Source organism: Maniola jurtina, chromosome 17 (assembly GCF_905333055.1).
Source record: "Maniola jurtina chromosome 17, ilManJurt1.1, whole genome shotgun sequence".
NCBI classification, from domain to species: domain Eukaryota; kingdom Metazoa; phylum Arthropoda; class Insecta; order Lepidoptera; family Nymphalidae; genus Maniola; species Maniola jurtina.
Window position 1 is genome coordinate 12,677,566 of NC_060045.1, and position 17,665 is coordinate 12,695,230.

Sequence of the window (17,665 nt, forward strand, 5' to 3'; positions counted from 1 at the left end):
AATTTTAGATTTAGAGACTGGCCCTTAGGATAGTTTTTCCCGAGAAATAATAAGTTGCTTTCGGGATTAGGGACCGATTCGTTCTTTAAGCGCACATAACTCTGAAAGTTAGATTTGCGTGCCTGCGATCGAAGCCTTTCTATCTTTAGATTCTCGGTTGAGGCCTGAAGGGAAAATTACTATACCACCCAGGCCGATTATTTATTGATAGATAGAATCGTCTTGGTACCACCTTACTGGCAAAACGCTATCCCCAAGCCAGAGGACTTGTGTTTACAAAAGGAGTAGGTTCCTGCGGTAATGCAGCGGTGCGGGAAGGGTGATGACATGATGCGAGAGCTCAGAAATTCATCAACTTGTGAAAACTGTCACCCTCCCGCACCGCTCCACTATTGCAGTTTTCTTAGTTCTGTTTTACGCTTTACCTACAGTACAAGTGTAAATTAAAAGTTTATAACACCCCCGACGAGTGAAGGTTACATTAACTAGAAAAGAGCTGATAACTTTCAAACGGCTGAACCGATTTTCTTGAATTATAGCTAAGAACACTCGATCAAGCCACCTTTCAAACAAAAAAAAAAACTAAATTAAAATCGGTTCATTAGTTTACGAGCTACGATGCCACAGACAGATTCACATGTCAAACTTAAAACACCCCTCTTTTTGGGTCGGGGGTTAAAAATGAGATCTGTAGAGTAAGCGACATAGCTCAACAAATTGCGATGCTGAAGTTACAATGGGCACAGGTCAATAAACAGGACCCCAAGGTGTTGGTAAGGCGATCTTGCACTCAAAAGCGCAGCAATGGCAGGCCTCCTCTAGAACATCAGTCAGAGAGCCACTGGATCCTATGCGGCGCTAGGCTGGATGTGGAAGTCCCTACATGAGACCAATGTTGAGCAGTAGACGTCTAGCGTTTATGTAGCGCTTCCATCCAATCTGCATCAATGTCAATTGGGATTGCAGTCAAAAACTTGTAATCAAATAGGTTCCCACTTTCATGGAATTAGGAAGTGCCTACTTCTAATCCTTCAAATTTCTTTGACACTTAGTGGCGTGCAGGTTTAAAAGGCATAAAAGCACTGCATACTCTAGGAACTAGTTGGGAGTAGCACAATGCTGACTGCTAACATGTGCACGCCACTGCTCTTAGTGCCTACGCAGACGACGGACTATTGTCCGCGGAGGACAAAAATGGATCACTTAAGAACTGCATCGCATAACGCACACGATGGACGAATGCGAAATGCCGTAGTAATGAGTGACTTCAGTCCTCCGTGGACAAAACCCCTCCCTCCCTCGTCCGCGCAGGCCCTTAAATCAAATAAATAAAACAATATGTAAGTACTTAAAAATGAGATTTTATTATTAACCTATGTACACTCCATCCACTTCCATACACAACAACCTCAGTCATACAAAACTCTACCTAGAATGTGCAAATCAGTCATTTGCAGTCACATACTATAAAGTCCACCATAAGTACGGTCACAGTTTAGCAAACATACAGTTCAAGAGCTGTGGGTTACAGATTATCAGCACCAGACATCTTACAATTGAGCTTTAATAATACTAATCTATTGATTTTCGACAAAAATCCAGGAAGTGCTTATACAATATAATAAAATCTATACTAATAAATAAAATTGGAGTGTCTGTCTGTAATTTCGAAATAACTACCGCATATTAAGGTCATATGGTTATTTGAACGATACTATAACTGAATCACACGTTTTTAAATTTTTTGTCTGTCTGTCTGTCTGTTTGAAAAGGCTAATCTTGGGAACGGCTGAACCGATTTTGACGGGATTTTCACAGACAAGTAGAGAATTGACCAGGGAGTAACATAGGCTACTTTTTTAACCGACTTTCAAAAAGGGAGTTGTGTTTTTCTACCTATGTACACCGAAATCTCCGAGATTTCTGAACCGATTTGCGTCATTTCTTTTTTAATCGATAGAGAAACTTTGCGACATTGTTTCATAAAAAATTTGGAGTCCAACTCTTCAATCCTGATGCTGCAGGGGATCTGACCAATCCACACGGGCGAAGCTGCGGGCATCAGCTAGTGTTAAAATAAAAAGTAAAAGAAAAAGTGTCCTAATGGAAAAACAGCAATTATTACATATTATTTAGATTAATAAATAAACAGGTGGGATTTGAACTTATGACTTCAGATTTTAAGTCTGCCTGTAAATATTTTTATTTTATGATTGACACAATTCCGAACGCAGATTAAAAAGGAATAAAAAATGGCGGAAAAACAGAAGAAAAATTGTCTATGAGGTCTAAAGCTTAATAAAAACATACCTATCTAATTTCTTTGTAGATAATTGTTATAAAAGTTTTAAAAATAAGAATATTATAATTTAAAACCATCAGTTATTAAAGGAATCAGTGTCTAACGCTGAATTAAACTTTGTTCCGGAAAAGTGGCGTGAAAAATACTTGAAAGCCTTTGAATTATTTAACGATTGGAAATTTGTTAAAAAGTGTGAAGATCTACTCAGAAACTGGTTTTATCATATAAACATGTAATATACATGAATATAAAAATATCTTAGTGTTTCAATAAATAATTATTTTCTTAGATCTTGCGTTTTCGCTATCGAGGTGAAAAGTTGTATGTATCACACGATAACAAAATTTTTATTTCTTGTGCCTTTGAACCCCTCGCTACACTCAGGATTCTAACTTAGAATCACTCGCTACGCTCGTGATTCTATTATAAGGTCCTTCGCCCGCTCGGGGTTCAAACTAGGCACTCGCAACAAAATTGAATTTTGCTATCTTTTTGAACAAATAACTATTGCCACATGCTCGGAAATGGCTTCAGGCTTCAGTACCAAAAAACAAGACAGTAATCAGATCTTTACTCACGCCAGCAATTTACAACAGGACAATAATAGAAATTGCTGGACAGTTTCATACTGCTGACAAGGTGCTTTAAATGTACACTAACAAAATTAAGTTTTTTGGCACACAATTTTATTAATATTCTGACTTATAAGTCCCTTTTTAATTTTTTAAAGTTTTTTAATATTTCCTCGCAAATGGGAGAAAAGTAGTACTATACAAGTCACGGCCAAAATGCAACTAGCGACCTCGTTTAGTTTAAAAAAAGATTCTGACGAATTGAGAACCTCCTCCTATTTTCGAAGTCGGTTAAAAAGGACAAGGTGCCATCACTTGGGATGTCCTCGCTCGGTTCCACCTCGCCCATCCAATCTTACTTGACCCGCAATCACTTTATTTCCATCCTGGACTCTAATGTACTATTTCACTTATTTTTTAAACACCTATACTTGTAGGATTTGAACAACATTTAATATGTTCCCATTTCCATTAATGTGTAACCATATCTATTGCGACTGACAAAACAAAAAAGTATTTAGAACATTTAGACAGTTACCAAAGTGTATTTAAAAATCCTAAAATCCTGAGATTTGTATATCTGCCTATTGAAAAGCCATATTCGTTGTTTTGAGTTAAAAAATTGAGCTTTCAAATCATGATGATCATCATGAGCATATGTATTGAGATGGTATTACCAACTGTATGGTTGCTAGGCGGTGGTACAGTGGGTTTAGTCAAAGTAACGCTCCACACCAGTCAAGATATAAATTATTCACTATTAGTAAGGCGCGTATCTCCTAGACGGCGAGGGTCCACGCATCCCCGGCCTGGAAGTAAGAAAACAATCATATTAATTACCTTTAAATTTGAACTCGAGTAAATAAATTTAAACAAAAATTTATAAACAGGGGTTGAGCTTAACAATTTCCATTTCTTTATTCCATTGCAAGTTAGCCCTTGATCTCCTTACTCAGTGTTCAACAATCTGATAGCCTTTGAGCTCATTTGGCATTTATTTTTAATCCAATGAAGATTTTCTACAAAAATCATTTCAATATCACTCAGTGAAGCAGCAATGTAGTACGAACCATTGTCAAATAAGCTTGGTGGCTATCATTCTTCGTTGAACATTGAGTTAATCAATCAGCATGCTGGTGGTAAGTAATAATGCAGTCTAAGATGGGCGGACTAATTTGAAAGGGATATGCCAGTTTTTATTAAACCCGTACTCCTTATCAGTTTCTACACATTCTACCCAAATGCTTAATCAATTGGGGACACTGCCTTGCAGGTTGGGTGGTAACTAGCCACAGCCATAGCCCGCCACCAGACTCACTGGACTGGCTTTTTCAAAAAAATATTTTTAGATGCAAGTTATAACATGTAGCCTTTGCTTTATAACCTGACTGCCAGTATCTGGTTTGACAGCTTTTGGACCACTTTTTGTTCGAATAGCTGACATACATTTAATTTGATGGCAAAAACAATAAAAATAAAATGATTTATCATCATCATCATCCCATCGCTGGTTCACTACTGAGCATGTGCGGGTGTGCGAGGCGTCTCCCCGCCTCATACTCTGTTTGCCATCTCAATCTGTCGCAGATTATACCTGATAACTTACTTAAAAACTAGGTAGGCATTTTGATTTTTGAATGGTTAATGTCCACATATCAAGAGTGCACTCTAGACTCTATGCACAGAATCATCTAGGTACCCATCGCCGGCCCACTACTGAGTACAGATCGCCTCTCAGAGTCAGAAGGGTTTGCGCATAGTCCACCATGCTGCTAGTGCAGATTGGCAGACTTCACACACCTTTGAGAAAGTTATAAAGAACTCTAAGGCATGCAGGTTTCCACACACAGTTTTCCTTCACCATTAAAGCAAGTACATGGACCCCCGGTAATCCGACAAACATTTTGCAGGGCAGTGTCGGACTATCAAATTTGTCAGATTATAGAGTACTGCCTAAGATCCCCTATAGTCCGGAAATATTTACATAAGAGTACCTTGTAATCCGACAAATTACAGAACCAATGATAAGATTCTACATGTTATATGTTTATATTTACTCTGAAGTACAAATCATACTTCATTATGTATGACAAATTTTAAACAATATTAACGTCATTAATGCTATAGAACTTACAAAAAATAATAACTTTACACTAGGCAATAATTATGTACAAACAAATGTACATATTAAAATAAGAAGATTGTCAAAAATATCTATACTATACTAATAAATAAAATTGGAGTGTCTGTCTGTAATTTCGAAATAACTACCGCATATTAAGGTCATATGGTTATTTGAACGATACTATAACTGAATCACACGTTTTTAAAATTTTTGTCTGTCTGTCTGTCTGTTTGAAAAGGCTAATCTTGGGAACGGCTGAACCGATTTTGACGGGATTTTCACAGACAAATAGAGAATTGACCAGGGAGTAACATAGGCTACTTTTTTAACCGACTTTCAAAAAGGGAGTTGTGTTTTTCTACCTATGTACACCGAAATCTCCGAGATTTCTGAACCGATATGCGTCATTTCTTTTTTAATCGATAGAGGAACTTTGCGACATTGTTTCATAAAAAATTTGGAGTCCAACTCCTCAATCCTGATGCTGCAGGGGATCTGACCAATCCACGCGGGCGAAGCTGCGGGCATCAGCTAGTTGAATAATAATACATGTCGCAATGTAATAGACATGTCGGATTACCGGGGGTGCCGGATTAGACGGGGGCCGGATTACCGGGGGTCCACTGTATATTTAAACTGTTTAAAATGCATAGCTCTGAAAAGCGAATCTCCAACTCTTTGAATAGGGACTGACATCTTAACAACTAGGCTATCACCAGCTCCAGTTATGTTTGTATACTCCACAAGTATGTTTTTAACCCCAGACCCATAAAGAGGGGTGTTATAAGTTTGACGTGTGTATCTGTATCTGTTTGTAGCATCATAGCTCCTAATCTAATGAACTGATTTTAATTCGTTTTTTTTTGTTTAAAAGGTGGTTTGATTGAGAGTGTTCTTAACTATAATCCAAGAAAATTGGTTCAGCTGTTTGAAAGTTATCAGTTCTTTTCTAGATACTGTAACCTTCACTTGTCGAGGGTGTTATAAATTTTTAAATTTCACTTGTCTTCTGGTAAGTATCTAATGGTAGATCTGTCACAATAGAGAATTGAATCACTTACCTTCTGTCATCAAAGGTGTCTCGGCTGAAGTCTTCATACATCCTGAAATAAGAATAACAAAAAATCAATATTTATTTCATATCAGTATGTTATTGAAAATAAAGAAAACTCAGTAATATTTGTTTGGCCTAGCAATTATGTGTAGATCTTTATTCAAGAAGTCTATTAAAGTTTAGGGCAGGCACTTTAGCAGACTTTGCTGTGGGCTTCTCAGACCAAAGTGAGTTACGCCGAGGTCTATAGAGCAAAATCGGATTTTGCTCAGACTAAAGAGTTAAGTGATGTTAAAACGAGACAGTTGTACACCGCTGACATAAGTCTGTCTCGCTTTAACTGAAACTTAAGTAGAGTCAAAGTATGCTCTATAAATCTCAGCATTCAAGATTTTCATTGCTTTAGTTTAAGTTGATGAAAATAAGAATTATCAGCACAATTTCACAACGATGAAAAAAAAAAGAATAATTCAAAATAAGTTTAGTCAGTCTAAAACTTTAAGCACAAAGTAACTTTACACTTTACATTGTTACTGTTATGTTACTACTAAGTTATATTCAACATCTGTTAATAATAACTTCTACAATACGTTAATTAGGCATTAAAAGAGTCAATACAATGAATGATCTACTAAACTGAATTTTGCTAGCACAATGAGTTAATTTTTGGTGAAAGTAAAATTAATTATCTTCTTCAAATTAAGATGGGAATATAAATAAGTTAAGTTTTGCTTAGGGATGATGTGGCTGGGGTTCTTTTTTTATAGAGAAAAGCCCCAAATAAATTTAGAATTAAGAAAACAAAGTACAAATCTCAAGCTTTGCTAAATACTACTCTACCACACAGACAAGAAAATCAAGTGCCTACCCTCGGGACATCTGCGGTCCACGTGGGGGGCTTCGTCTACTATACATATCATACGAGGACCTCATAGACCCCATGCTGCTTCGCATCGGGGGCAGGTTGGGCATCGGCGGCATCGGTTCCCGGCGCAGCGGCGGCGACGCGAAGTCTCCCCGCGCGCGCGACGCTCCCATCTCTAGCCCCCGGGAAGCGCCCACTGGGTAGCGCCGCTCGAACAAATCCCTCGGCGAGTCAAACCGCGCGCGGTCATAGTAGCCATCGTAAGGGTCCTGTTGAATTAACTTGTTAAAGCACACAGTTTATGGAGAAAAATTAAAAGTAAATTCATTTTAGTATGTAGTATTTGTCCGGATAGATGTACTGTGGTTCGGCAGGTAGTGATCGGCCTAGCTAGCGGATGTGTGAGTGGCGTTGTCGGCCCGCAGCGAGTGTTTGCACGCGAGTGACCGGCGGCGGTAAGTAAGAGAGCGCGTACCCCGAATCCTCCCATCATGCGGTCGCGGAGGAAGGGCGGCGGCGGCGGCGGGGGGTAGGGGTCGCGGCCGAAGCGCTCGCGGAAGCCGTTGCGCTCGGGCCCCAGCGCCTTGGGGCACTCCTTGGACCAGTGGCCGCCGCGCCCGCAGCGGTAGCACTGCTCGGGGTCGCCCATGCCCGGGCGCTGGCGCACGCGGCTGGTGCTGAGCTGCACCTTCATGGGCTGGCCGTCCACGTTCATGCCGTTGAGCTCCTTGATGGCCTCGTTGACGTCGCCCGTCGCGTCCAGGTGCACGAAGCCGTAGTTCCGAACGATATCGCACTCCACGACCGTGCCGAACTTCTGAAACAGCTCGCGGACCTCGGGCGCGCGCGTCTTGTCCGTGAGGTTACCGACGAAGATTTTAGTGGTCGGCGTCGACGGCGCCTTGCGGCTCTTGGCCGCTTCTATTTTGATCGCTTGCCCGTTCACGATCTCGCCGTTGAGGTTCTGAACGGCCTCGCGCCCGACTTGCTCGTTTTCCATGTGCACGAAACCGTAATTTCTGATGATATCGCATTCTACGACCGTACCGTACTTTTCGAACAGCGGTCTCAGATCGGCGTCCGTAGTTTTATCGGATAGGTTCCCGACGAAGATTTTGAAAGTACCGGCGCCCGGCATTTTAGGTTCTGAAACGCATACACAATTTGTCGAAATGAGTCAGCAGCGTTCATGGCAAAGTTTGTACTACCGACGGGATATTGGCGTGAAATATAATTTTATATACGTACTTACCTGTTACACTATTAAAGGAACACTACGTTACACACAATATATCTTAAAATTACTGCTAATATCACAAAAACTCTTCTGCGATGCAATCACGTTATAATCAAGCACAAAATGGCGTCTTGAAAACTTTTATTGTCAATTTTGCAAACCTTCCAACAAGCGGATATGACGTATCAATAAACCATAGCGAAAACACTTTTCTTTTTATATGAAAGCGGATGTGTGAATGAACAAAATTGAAGGAGCGGGTAAGATTAGTGTTTTCGATGACACAGTTACAGCAGTCACGGGTAACATTGTACACTTTTGTAAACGTTGCACTCTGCTTTGATTGTCGGAAGCGTCTGGCGGCACCATCGTAATGCTTAAGTAATATCGAGCAACCATTCCAACCAAACCTAGTAATATAATAGATACCAAACCATTGCTGTTTGGTGGGAAGCAGGAAGAAATCTCTGTTTAGAGATAATTTGCTGTTTAGTGTTTGCCCGTTGTCACAGAATAATATATTACTTATATTAGTAGGTACTATACAAGTGTGAAGCGCCGGCAATTATAGGTCCACTTCCAAATCGTTAATCGATTCATATGCTTTTGTACTTTCTAGCCAACGGCAACCCCTGTCAATTAACGTCAAAAGCAAAAGCAAAAATCAAAATCTGACATTTCATATTTTGTCGACAAAAATATTTTACTCAAAATAAAATAGTGTTTTGTTACGTTGTGTGTTCGTAATATATTGTTGCTTAGTGTAATTTTCAAATCCGCGGACATTTCTTGCAGATACCGGTGAGCAATTTTTATATTTTTGCCACAATACACCCACTAAACGCCGAAATGGATCAAATTTCGTATAAATTCTAGCCTATTATCTTTTGAACAGCATTTAGTTTTACTTATTGATCCGTAGAATGTGTGCCCTTTTGTATACGCATATATCTTAAATTCGCTAAAGGTAAATCGGTTCCGACTGACCGAACTTTCTGGGGCGAAAATGTTTTTCATGCTCTCCTGTGTAGATTGATTTATTGACTAGGTGATACATAACCACTTTCACCGTTATTTTATTGTTTATGTGTCATAATTTGCAGTACTTATTATATTCAACTTAATCACCTTTAATAAAGGCACTTAAATCACCTTAATTAGAGATAATAGTGTAGAATATAAACAAGTATGTAACTTACGTATGTATAGTATGTAAACAAGTATGTATAGAATATAAACAAGTACTTACTACAAAAATATATTTATAGGTACTTAGTTTCTTCATAAATTCACGTGTTGCAGAACTGCCTTAACCCTGTACCTGTATTGTAAAGAACTGCACCAGAAATAGCCATTGCTATTGAAGGTCTAACTAGTCTAATATCTCATGAGAATTTTAATGAACTTCTTAAAACGGGAGGACATTCTCAACTTAATGCCTATTGAATAAGTTTTAAGTGTCTTGGCATCTTTACACATCTTACTCTACTATAAAGGTTTGTTTAGGTTACTAGAGAGTCACTTTATAGAAAACATTGCCTTATAACTAAATCCCATTGCATTGACGGAAGGCAGAGAACAAGGCACATATTGGAAATTGTTTTGTTTTGGAATAAAAATATTTCAATAAATTTCAGTAATCTTTTCATAATTTTCCAAAATTTACCTACAGGTGTGAAATTTTGTCCCACACCAATTGTCTATTTTGAAATCTATCAATGCAGTAAGATAAGGGAGTCTACTTGTAACATATCCATTTTATTCTGACCTTATAGCTCCTATTTGATCTACCTGTCATCCTTATTCTTTATATCTTAGCTCAGACTCGCTTAAAATATATTAATTACTATTACAGGCAAGAATTCATTAAAGAATTTCACTGCTAAGAAGGAAGTTCATTATTTTTGAAAAATAGAAGAAAGAACATTACATCCTCTTGTGTAACCTATCCAGATCCTATCCTGTGTCATGAAGATTTTCCAAGATGTTGTCTTCTGTTGATTATTGTGACGATGAATGTATGGAAAAAGTGGATAGTCCTAATATATACTTGAAGAAAATACCCTTGATTTGTGATATAAACTGCTTAGGGGTGGAGTGCCTTTCCAGGGTCTGTTACCTGCCAAGTATAAAATATCTTCAAAGCAAAAGTGAATGGGCATCCTCTAGGCAAGCGCGCTCCAACCTATCCCTCATCATTGCTTTTTATTAGCATGATTGTTGTCAAGTGCAAGCCTATCACACAACTAGAAAGAAAATGCATTTATTTGTTGTTGGTGTCACAGATAAAAACAAAGCATACAAATGTACATTTTCATCTGTGACACCACTCCAAATGGGTGTACAGCTCAACATGTCTTGCGTCACATGCGTTAACACTCACAAAATGCAGGATGCTGACTTTCAGCTGTTACCCGGAATTAAAAAAACTGGTCAAGTGTGTATCTGTACCAGCTATACTCACATATTTAATCGATGTAAGATGAGAGTCAACTGCGCCGTGCAGTGAGCCAAGTGAGCCTATGAAATCGCAACCTGGATGGGTTCGAAACTAGTTGGGCTTATGAAATATGTGAGTACAGCTGGTACAGTGTAGTGTATCTATACTAATATTATAAAGAGGAAACCTTTGTATTTTTGTATGTTTGTATTCAATAGGCTCAAAAACTACTGGACCGATTTCAAAATTTCTTTTACCATTACTAAAAGGGATTCTTCCGAATCCGTATAGGCTATATTTTATCCCGGAAAATAGAAAAAATAAATGTCCACCCGTGCGAAGCCGGGGCGGGTCGCTAGTACTAAATATAGAAATAACTCTATAGTTTAAACATAAAAATGTTACCAGTATTGGTCCTTACTAGAGGTCCTGAGGTAAAAAACCCTAAAAATCTAGATTTATATATGCAAAAAATCATGCTGACTCATTGCTCTGTTCTAGAGTGAATGAAGGTCAAACCAATAAATCAACAAACAAACACACTTTCGCATTTATAATATGGTTAATGATGGGTAGTGACAGTGACTATAGAAATAAAAAGATTCTTATATAAACTTTTCAAGTATATAGATTATAGATACATGGTGTGGTGCTTCTAGGATGAGTTTTTGACAGCATAATAGTTTAAAGTTCTAGAATTAGCCACATTTTGTATAATATGCGGGCGGCCAAGTTCGCAACTTACTCTATGCCGATAGATAACATATTTCCTGGACGTCACTTACTCCGCCCCGCGGTTCCGGTGCCTTCCCATTGTTAACTTTACATTGCCGCTTCTCCACGAAGCATAGGCTACGTTGTGACGTCAATACACAATACATTTTCTCGTGTAACATACCGTGTCGAAAATTATTTAATACTAGATGATGCCTGCAGCTTCAACTGCGTGAATTGGTCAGGTCCCCTGCAGCATCAAGTCTGAAGAGTTGGAATCCAAATTTTTTATGGAAGAATGTCGCAAAGTACCTCTATCGATTAAAAAAAAATTACGCAAATCGGTTTAGCAATCTCGGAGATATCAGTGCATAGTTAGGTAGAAAAACTCAACTTCTCCATTTTTAAAGTCGGTTTAAAAAAGTAGCCTATGTTCCTCCTTGGTTAATCCTCTATTTATCTGTGAAAGTCCTGTCAAAATAGGTTCAGCCATTCCGAAGATTAGCCCGTTCAAACAGACAGTCACTTCAATTTTATTTATTATATATTAGTATAGTAGTAGTATAGACTATAGATTAATTTCAACTAATTTATTTTTCTTTTGTTTCATTATTAAAAATATCGGTCAAGTGCGAGACGGACTCGCACAGAACGGTTCCGTACCATCGTACAAGAAATAACTTATTTTTTGTAAATTTTCAGTGGGTATTTTGAACTTTTTATTATTTTTTGTTATAGCGGCAATAGAAATAATATTCTGTGAAAGTTTTAACTCTTTACCTATTACGGTTAACGAGATACAGCCCGATGAAAGACAGATGGATGAAAGGAGAGCAGAGGCTTATTAATATGGCACTTTCAGGTACGGAACCCATGAAGCATTCGACATGCATCACCCGCCGTCCCACTGCTAAGCATGCAGGAAAACGCCTGCGTCTATACTATACAAAGATTATGTTTTAAAATGACCGCTTTACCTTAAGCGGAAATCTATACTAATAAATAAAATTGGAGTGTCTGTCTGTAATTTCGAAATAACTACCTCATATTAAGCTCATATGGTTATTTGAACGATACCAACACTGAATCACACGTTTTTAAAATTTTTGTCTGTCTGTCTGTCTGTCTGTTTGAAAAGGCTAATCTTCGGAACGGCTGAACCGATTTTGACGGGATTTTCACAGACAAGTAGAGAATTGACCAGGGAGTAACATAGGCTACTTTTTTAACCGACTTTCAAAAAGGAAGTTGTGTTTTTCTACCTATGTACACCGAAATCTCCGAGATTTCTGAACCGATTTGCGTCATTTCTTTTTTAATCGATAGAGGAACTTTGCGACATTGTTTCATAAAAAATTTGGATTCCAACTCCTCAATCCTGATGCTGCAGGGGATCTGACCAATCCACGCGGGCGAAGCTGCGGGCATCAGCTAGTTACATTATAAAATTGGCACGACATTAATTTCTCTATCAGTTATTGCATGTGTTTTTTGTCGCTCGACAAAAAGTGGCTAGTGTGACTTTAGTTTAGTTAGCTATTCTACGTTTCACGTAGGCCGGTCAGCGATGAATAGGGAATTCTGAAAAGACGTGTACATGCCGGTGAGAGAGGGACGGAGTGACGTGAGAGCGAGACGAAGTTGGCTCGATACGCCCGCGGCCCACGGAGGGGTCCCCTGCCTAGAGTTTATATAATTTACAATAGAATCACCCGCAAAATGTAATTGGCTCTTGTACTAAAGTCGAGTATGTTACACTTGTACTTACTTGACATTGAATACCTCATCCGCACATAAATGCGTGTTTATCTGTCTGTCTGCTAGCGGTTCATGGCCCATCTGTTTAACCGTTTTTGACGGAACTAGGTACAAAGCTAGCTTGCATCCCGGAAACGGATATAGGCTACCTTTTATCCTGGAAAATCAAAGAGTTCCCACGGAACCGCAAAACTAAATCCACTCGGATGAAGTCGTGGGCATCATCTAATACCAAATATTCTGTAGTATTCAAAATTTAAATCTATACAAATCTATACTTCTTTATTAATATTATAAAGGAAAGTTTGTAAGTTTGTTTGTAGGGGGTAATCTGTGGAACTACTGAACCGATTTTAAAAATTCTTTTACCAGTAGAAAGCTACAATCATTCTGAGTAACATAGTCTATGTTTTATTTAAAAAAAAAATAGATTTAGAAATAGAAAAAGATAGAGCAGCTTACTCGGGTCGCTAGTACTAGTACTTGCTCGGATGATATTTCGAAAAATCTTTTTTTTAGTGGGGGTCTCTATATCATAGAAAAAACTTTCTTGCTCAATTTAAAGTTTCGAGACCCAGAGATTAATATGTGAGTCAGTGACTTTCTCCTTCAAACGTATTCTGCGATTATTTTTTTGTTAGTAACAGTATGTCGTAACAGTTTGTCCTCAATGTTTTTGTTTTGCCTTGGAGCTCTGAATCATCACATATTGTCTATCCGTTGGCACAGTTAATCATCATCACCATCATCATCAAACCATCGCTGGCTCTTTACTGCAAGGGTCTCCCTCAGAAAAAGAAGGGTTTGGTCTACCACCGGATTGGCAGATTTCACACGATTTCATTAGATTTCAGAGTAGTGTGAAAGATGAGAGATATATCTCGGAAAATCAGAGTTCCCACGAGATTTTATAAATGTGAAAGTGTGGATGTTTGGATGTTTGTTACTCAATCACGCAAAAACTACTGGACGGACTTGGCTGAAATTTAGAATCGAGATACATTATACCCTGGATTAACAGATAGGCTACTTTTTATCCCGGAAAATCAAAGAGTTCCCGCGGGATTTTCAAAAACGTAAATTCACGCGGACGATGTCGCGGGCATCAGCTAGTAAATTCATTCTTAATTAATACTTAAAAGGAATTAATGATATTAGTTATTACTAAACAATACAATGTGTAACTGTGTAGGTACTTTCCCTTCCTCGTTTCTAATGAATTACGAGTATATGTGCATTTTAAGCAATCAAATATCACTCACTAGTTTTTTACGCTGAAGGAAAACACCGTGAAGAACCTGCATGTCTAACAGATCTATATACCTATAATGCATATGTTTTGAGAATTCTTGCTCGCCATAATTGCTCTATGTGTCAACTTTCATGTCAAAAGTAGGGTTTACCCAAAAAAAACTGGCCAAGTGCGAGTCAGACTCGCGCACTAAGGATTCCGTACACGGGTATTTTTTCCGACATTTTGTACGATAAATCAAAAACCATTATGCATAAAAATAAATAAAAATCTGTTTTAGAATGCACAGGTAAAGCCCTTTCATATGATACCCCACTTGGTATAGTTATCTTACTTTGAAAATTGAAAACACTAATTAATTATTATTATTTGTTCATGAACCTCTTTTTTTGTGATGTAACCACAAATTCACGGTTTTCAGATTTTTTTCTTGTGCTAAGACCTACCTATCTGCTAAATTTCATGATGTCTAGGTCAATGGAAGAACCCTCTAGGTTTCTTGACAGCCACGACAGACGGACAGACAGACAGACAACAAAGTGATCTTATAAGGGTTCCGTTTTTCCTTTTAAGGCACGGAACCCTAAAAAGACCTTGGATGGGTTACAAACTAGTCGGGCTTAGGTACGTACCTACTTCGACTCTAGTCGGTTACTAGTTTTTTTTTTTTAAAGAATATTAGCCATGCTAATCATGACTAACACTCCTCTTTCTCCTCCAATTAAGCGTAAAGCTTGTGCTAGGAGTAGGTACGACAGTGGTGCAACGGGTGGGGTTTGAACCGCCGACCTTTCGGAATTCAGTCCGCCCTTCAACCGTTCAGCTATCGAGGCTCTTAAGTTATACTTATAGTACTACTAGCTGATACCCGCGACTTCGTTCGCGTGGATGTAGGTTTTTAAAATTCCCGTGGGAACTCTTTGATTTTCCGGTATAAAAAGTAGCCTATGTGCTAATCCAGGGTATAATCTATCTCCATTGTTTTCAGCCCAATCCGTCTAGTAGTTTTTGGGTGAAGAAGTAACAAACACACACACACACACACACACACACACACACACACACACACACACACACACACATACACACATACAAACTTTCTCCTTTATAATATTAGTGTGATAAAGTCCATGTCAGTGTTTCGAAGACATTAATTTGTCTTGATTTAACTTGAAATTACCACTTCCTTAAAAAATTACCAAATAGATATTTCTGCTATCCTGTGGGTACCTCTTAAATCTTTACTTAGCAAACTGACACCAATAAGCTTTAGCGGAATAAATTCCCGTCCTATTCCGCGTTGCGAACACATTCCTTGCCGTCTTCGGCTTTTCCACTGTGTAGCGAACGTACAGTTCGGAAATAAGTTGAATTAATGAATTAACGAATGATTTATTCAATAAAACGTAGGTACAATACGTTGAAATAATGTCTGAGAGCCTTATTACCACTGTTACTGGTCTTTAAATTTTACCTTCGTACCTAGTCTAATACGCTGGCCAAGTGTGGATTGGCAGATTTCAAACTCCTTTGAGAACATTATGGGGAACTCTCAGGCATTTACGTTTCCTCAGAATGATGACCGTTAAAGCATGATATTTAGTTGCTTAAAAATGCTTATCAATATCACGCTTTGACGGCGGAGCGCGTTCCCGGATTCGAATTCCGACGAGTGCTGACCAGGACAGACGAAGTTACTTCTACCGCGGACGGTCAGACGGACAGACAGATATATAGACGGAGTATAGAACGTTATTATACAGAACTGTATAATTGCTACGCCGTGCTGTACCCTCGCCATTGTGCAGAGGGGTGCGAGGGAGGCGAGGTGCCGACGTCAGTCCATTGATCGTCTGACGTCACTGCAGGAAGCGTGCCCTCAGCCGCGGCCAGGGACTTCGCCTTCGGGTGACTGTGACATTATAGCTACCTTGCTTAGTACCTACCGTTTAAGTGAAAATCTATCGGAAAAATCGACAAAACAATTGTCGACCTCACAGGCGCAGTCGTAAGCGGTGTAGTCTTACAGGTGGGAGGTCCCGGGTTTGATTACCTGCAGTGAAAATTTTGGCCATTTATAATGTCTGAACTGTCTCTGGTCTGGTCTGGTGGGAGACTTCGGCCGTGGCTCGTTACCACCGTGCCACCCAGCAATTTAGAGGTCCAAGTCTGAATTCCTCACACCTGATGATGCAGGGCAAAGAGTTTTATCTGAACATTCTAAAACAGATTTTTAGATATTTTTATGCATAATAAAACAAGAGTGAATAGGCACCTTCTAGGTAAACGCGTCCCATCTTAGACCACATCATCACTTTCCATCAGGTGTGATTGTGGTCAAGCGCTTACCTATAGTGAATAAAAAAAAAATAGGTTTTGATTTATGGTGCACAAAGTCTGAAAAAATACCCGAGTACAGAACTCTCGGTGCGCGAGTCTGACTCGCACTTGGCCGGATTTTTATGTACAGCTGTTAACGTTAACTTGAAAAGTCACTAGAGCGCATGAAAACGTTTATACTGTTTATAGCTTCTGGACTTATTATAAACTAGCTGTGCCCGCGACTTCGTTCGCGTGGAATAGTGACTTTTCGCGCTTTATATAGCCACGGACGCTCAGGCGCGAGGCGCCGTGATTCTTTAAATTGACATAACTTTTTTATTTATGAACCGATTGACATGAAATAAACACTAAATCCTAAGTGAAGCTTACTACAATATATTAGTGAAAACCGTATCTAAATCGAATAAGCCGTTTCTGAGATTAGCGTGCACAAACACACAGACAAACAGACAAAAAAAAAATTAATTACAATTTCGGGTTCGGCATCGATATAATAACAACCCCTGCTACTTTTTTTTTATATATTTCCATTGTACAGACACCACTTTTCTACAATTTTATTATATGTATATAGATAATATTTACTATAAAGACGCCATTACTTCAAGAGTATCCAAAATGCGACAGTGTACAGATATACTGAATTGTGTCACGGTAGATATTGTCAGACGACCCTTTCTAAATTTATATGCGCCTTCCATTTTATGCTACCAGGCACCGGCTACGTAAGGGCTAGTATATACCTACGAGCACTGTTCTCGCTTAAATACACGTTTTTAACCCCCGACCCAAAAAGAGGGGTGTTATAAGTTTGACGTGTCTGTGGCATCGTAGTTTCTAAACTAATGAACCGATTTCAATTGAAACTGTAATAAACTGCGAATTTGGAAAATTCAGTACTTAATAGATTAGCAACTGCACAATTTTGACCAAGCTACGTGACATTGGCGATGTAAATTGTGCTGTGTTGGAACAACTAAACGCCACTCCAACCAAACAACAA

The 17,665-nt window shown here is 38.8% G+C and overlaps 2 protein-coding genes across 4 annotated transcripts in view; one reads left to right on the top strand and one right to left on the bottom strand.

Moving 5' to 3' along the window:
• Positions 1 to 2,399: 2,399 nt before the first annotated feature.
• LOC123873728 (RNA-binding protein lark) lies at positions 2,400 to 8,321 on the bottom strand. Of its 3 annotated transcripts, none has more exons than XM_045918744.1 (5): positions 8,172 to 8,321; positions 7,394 to 8,067; positions 6,922 to 7,187; positions 6,061 to 6,102; positions 2,400 to 3,683 (listed from the first exon to the last, which is right to left on the bottom strand). In XM_045918744.1, the coding sequence occupies exons 2-5, from the start codon at positions 8,054 to 8,056 to the stop codon at positions 3,635 to 3,637; spliced, it is 1,020 nt and encodes a 339-aa protein (XP_045774700.1). In that variant the 5' UTR covers positions 8,057 to 8,067; positions 8,172 to 8,321; the 3' UTR covers positions 2,400 to 3,634. The 3 variants fall into 3 exon arrangements, with proteins under 3 accessions (XP_045774700.1, XP_045774702.1, XP_045774699.1); XM_045918746.1 differs by having other exon boundaries at positions 6,982 to 7,187; positions 7,394 to 8,064; positions 8,171 to 8,321; XM_045918743.1 differs by having other exon boundaries at positions 7,394 to 8,064; positions 8,171 to 8,319.
• Positions 8,322 to 8,819: 498 nt separating this feature from the next.
• The window catches only part of LOC123873725 (stress-activated protein kinase JNK), a 107,145-nt gene continuing 98,299 nt past the window's right edge, over positions 8,820 to 17,665 (top strand). The window contains exon 1 of the mRNA XM_045918737.1: positions 8,820 to 8,956. The gene's annotated coding sequence lies outside the window, so the exon portion shown is untranslated. The remainder of the gene's footprint in view (positions 8,957 to 17,665) is intronic.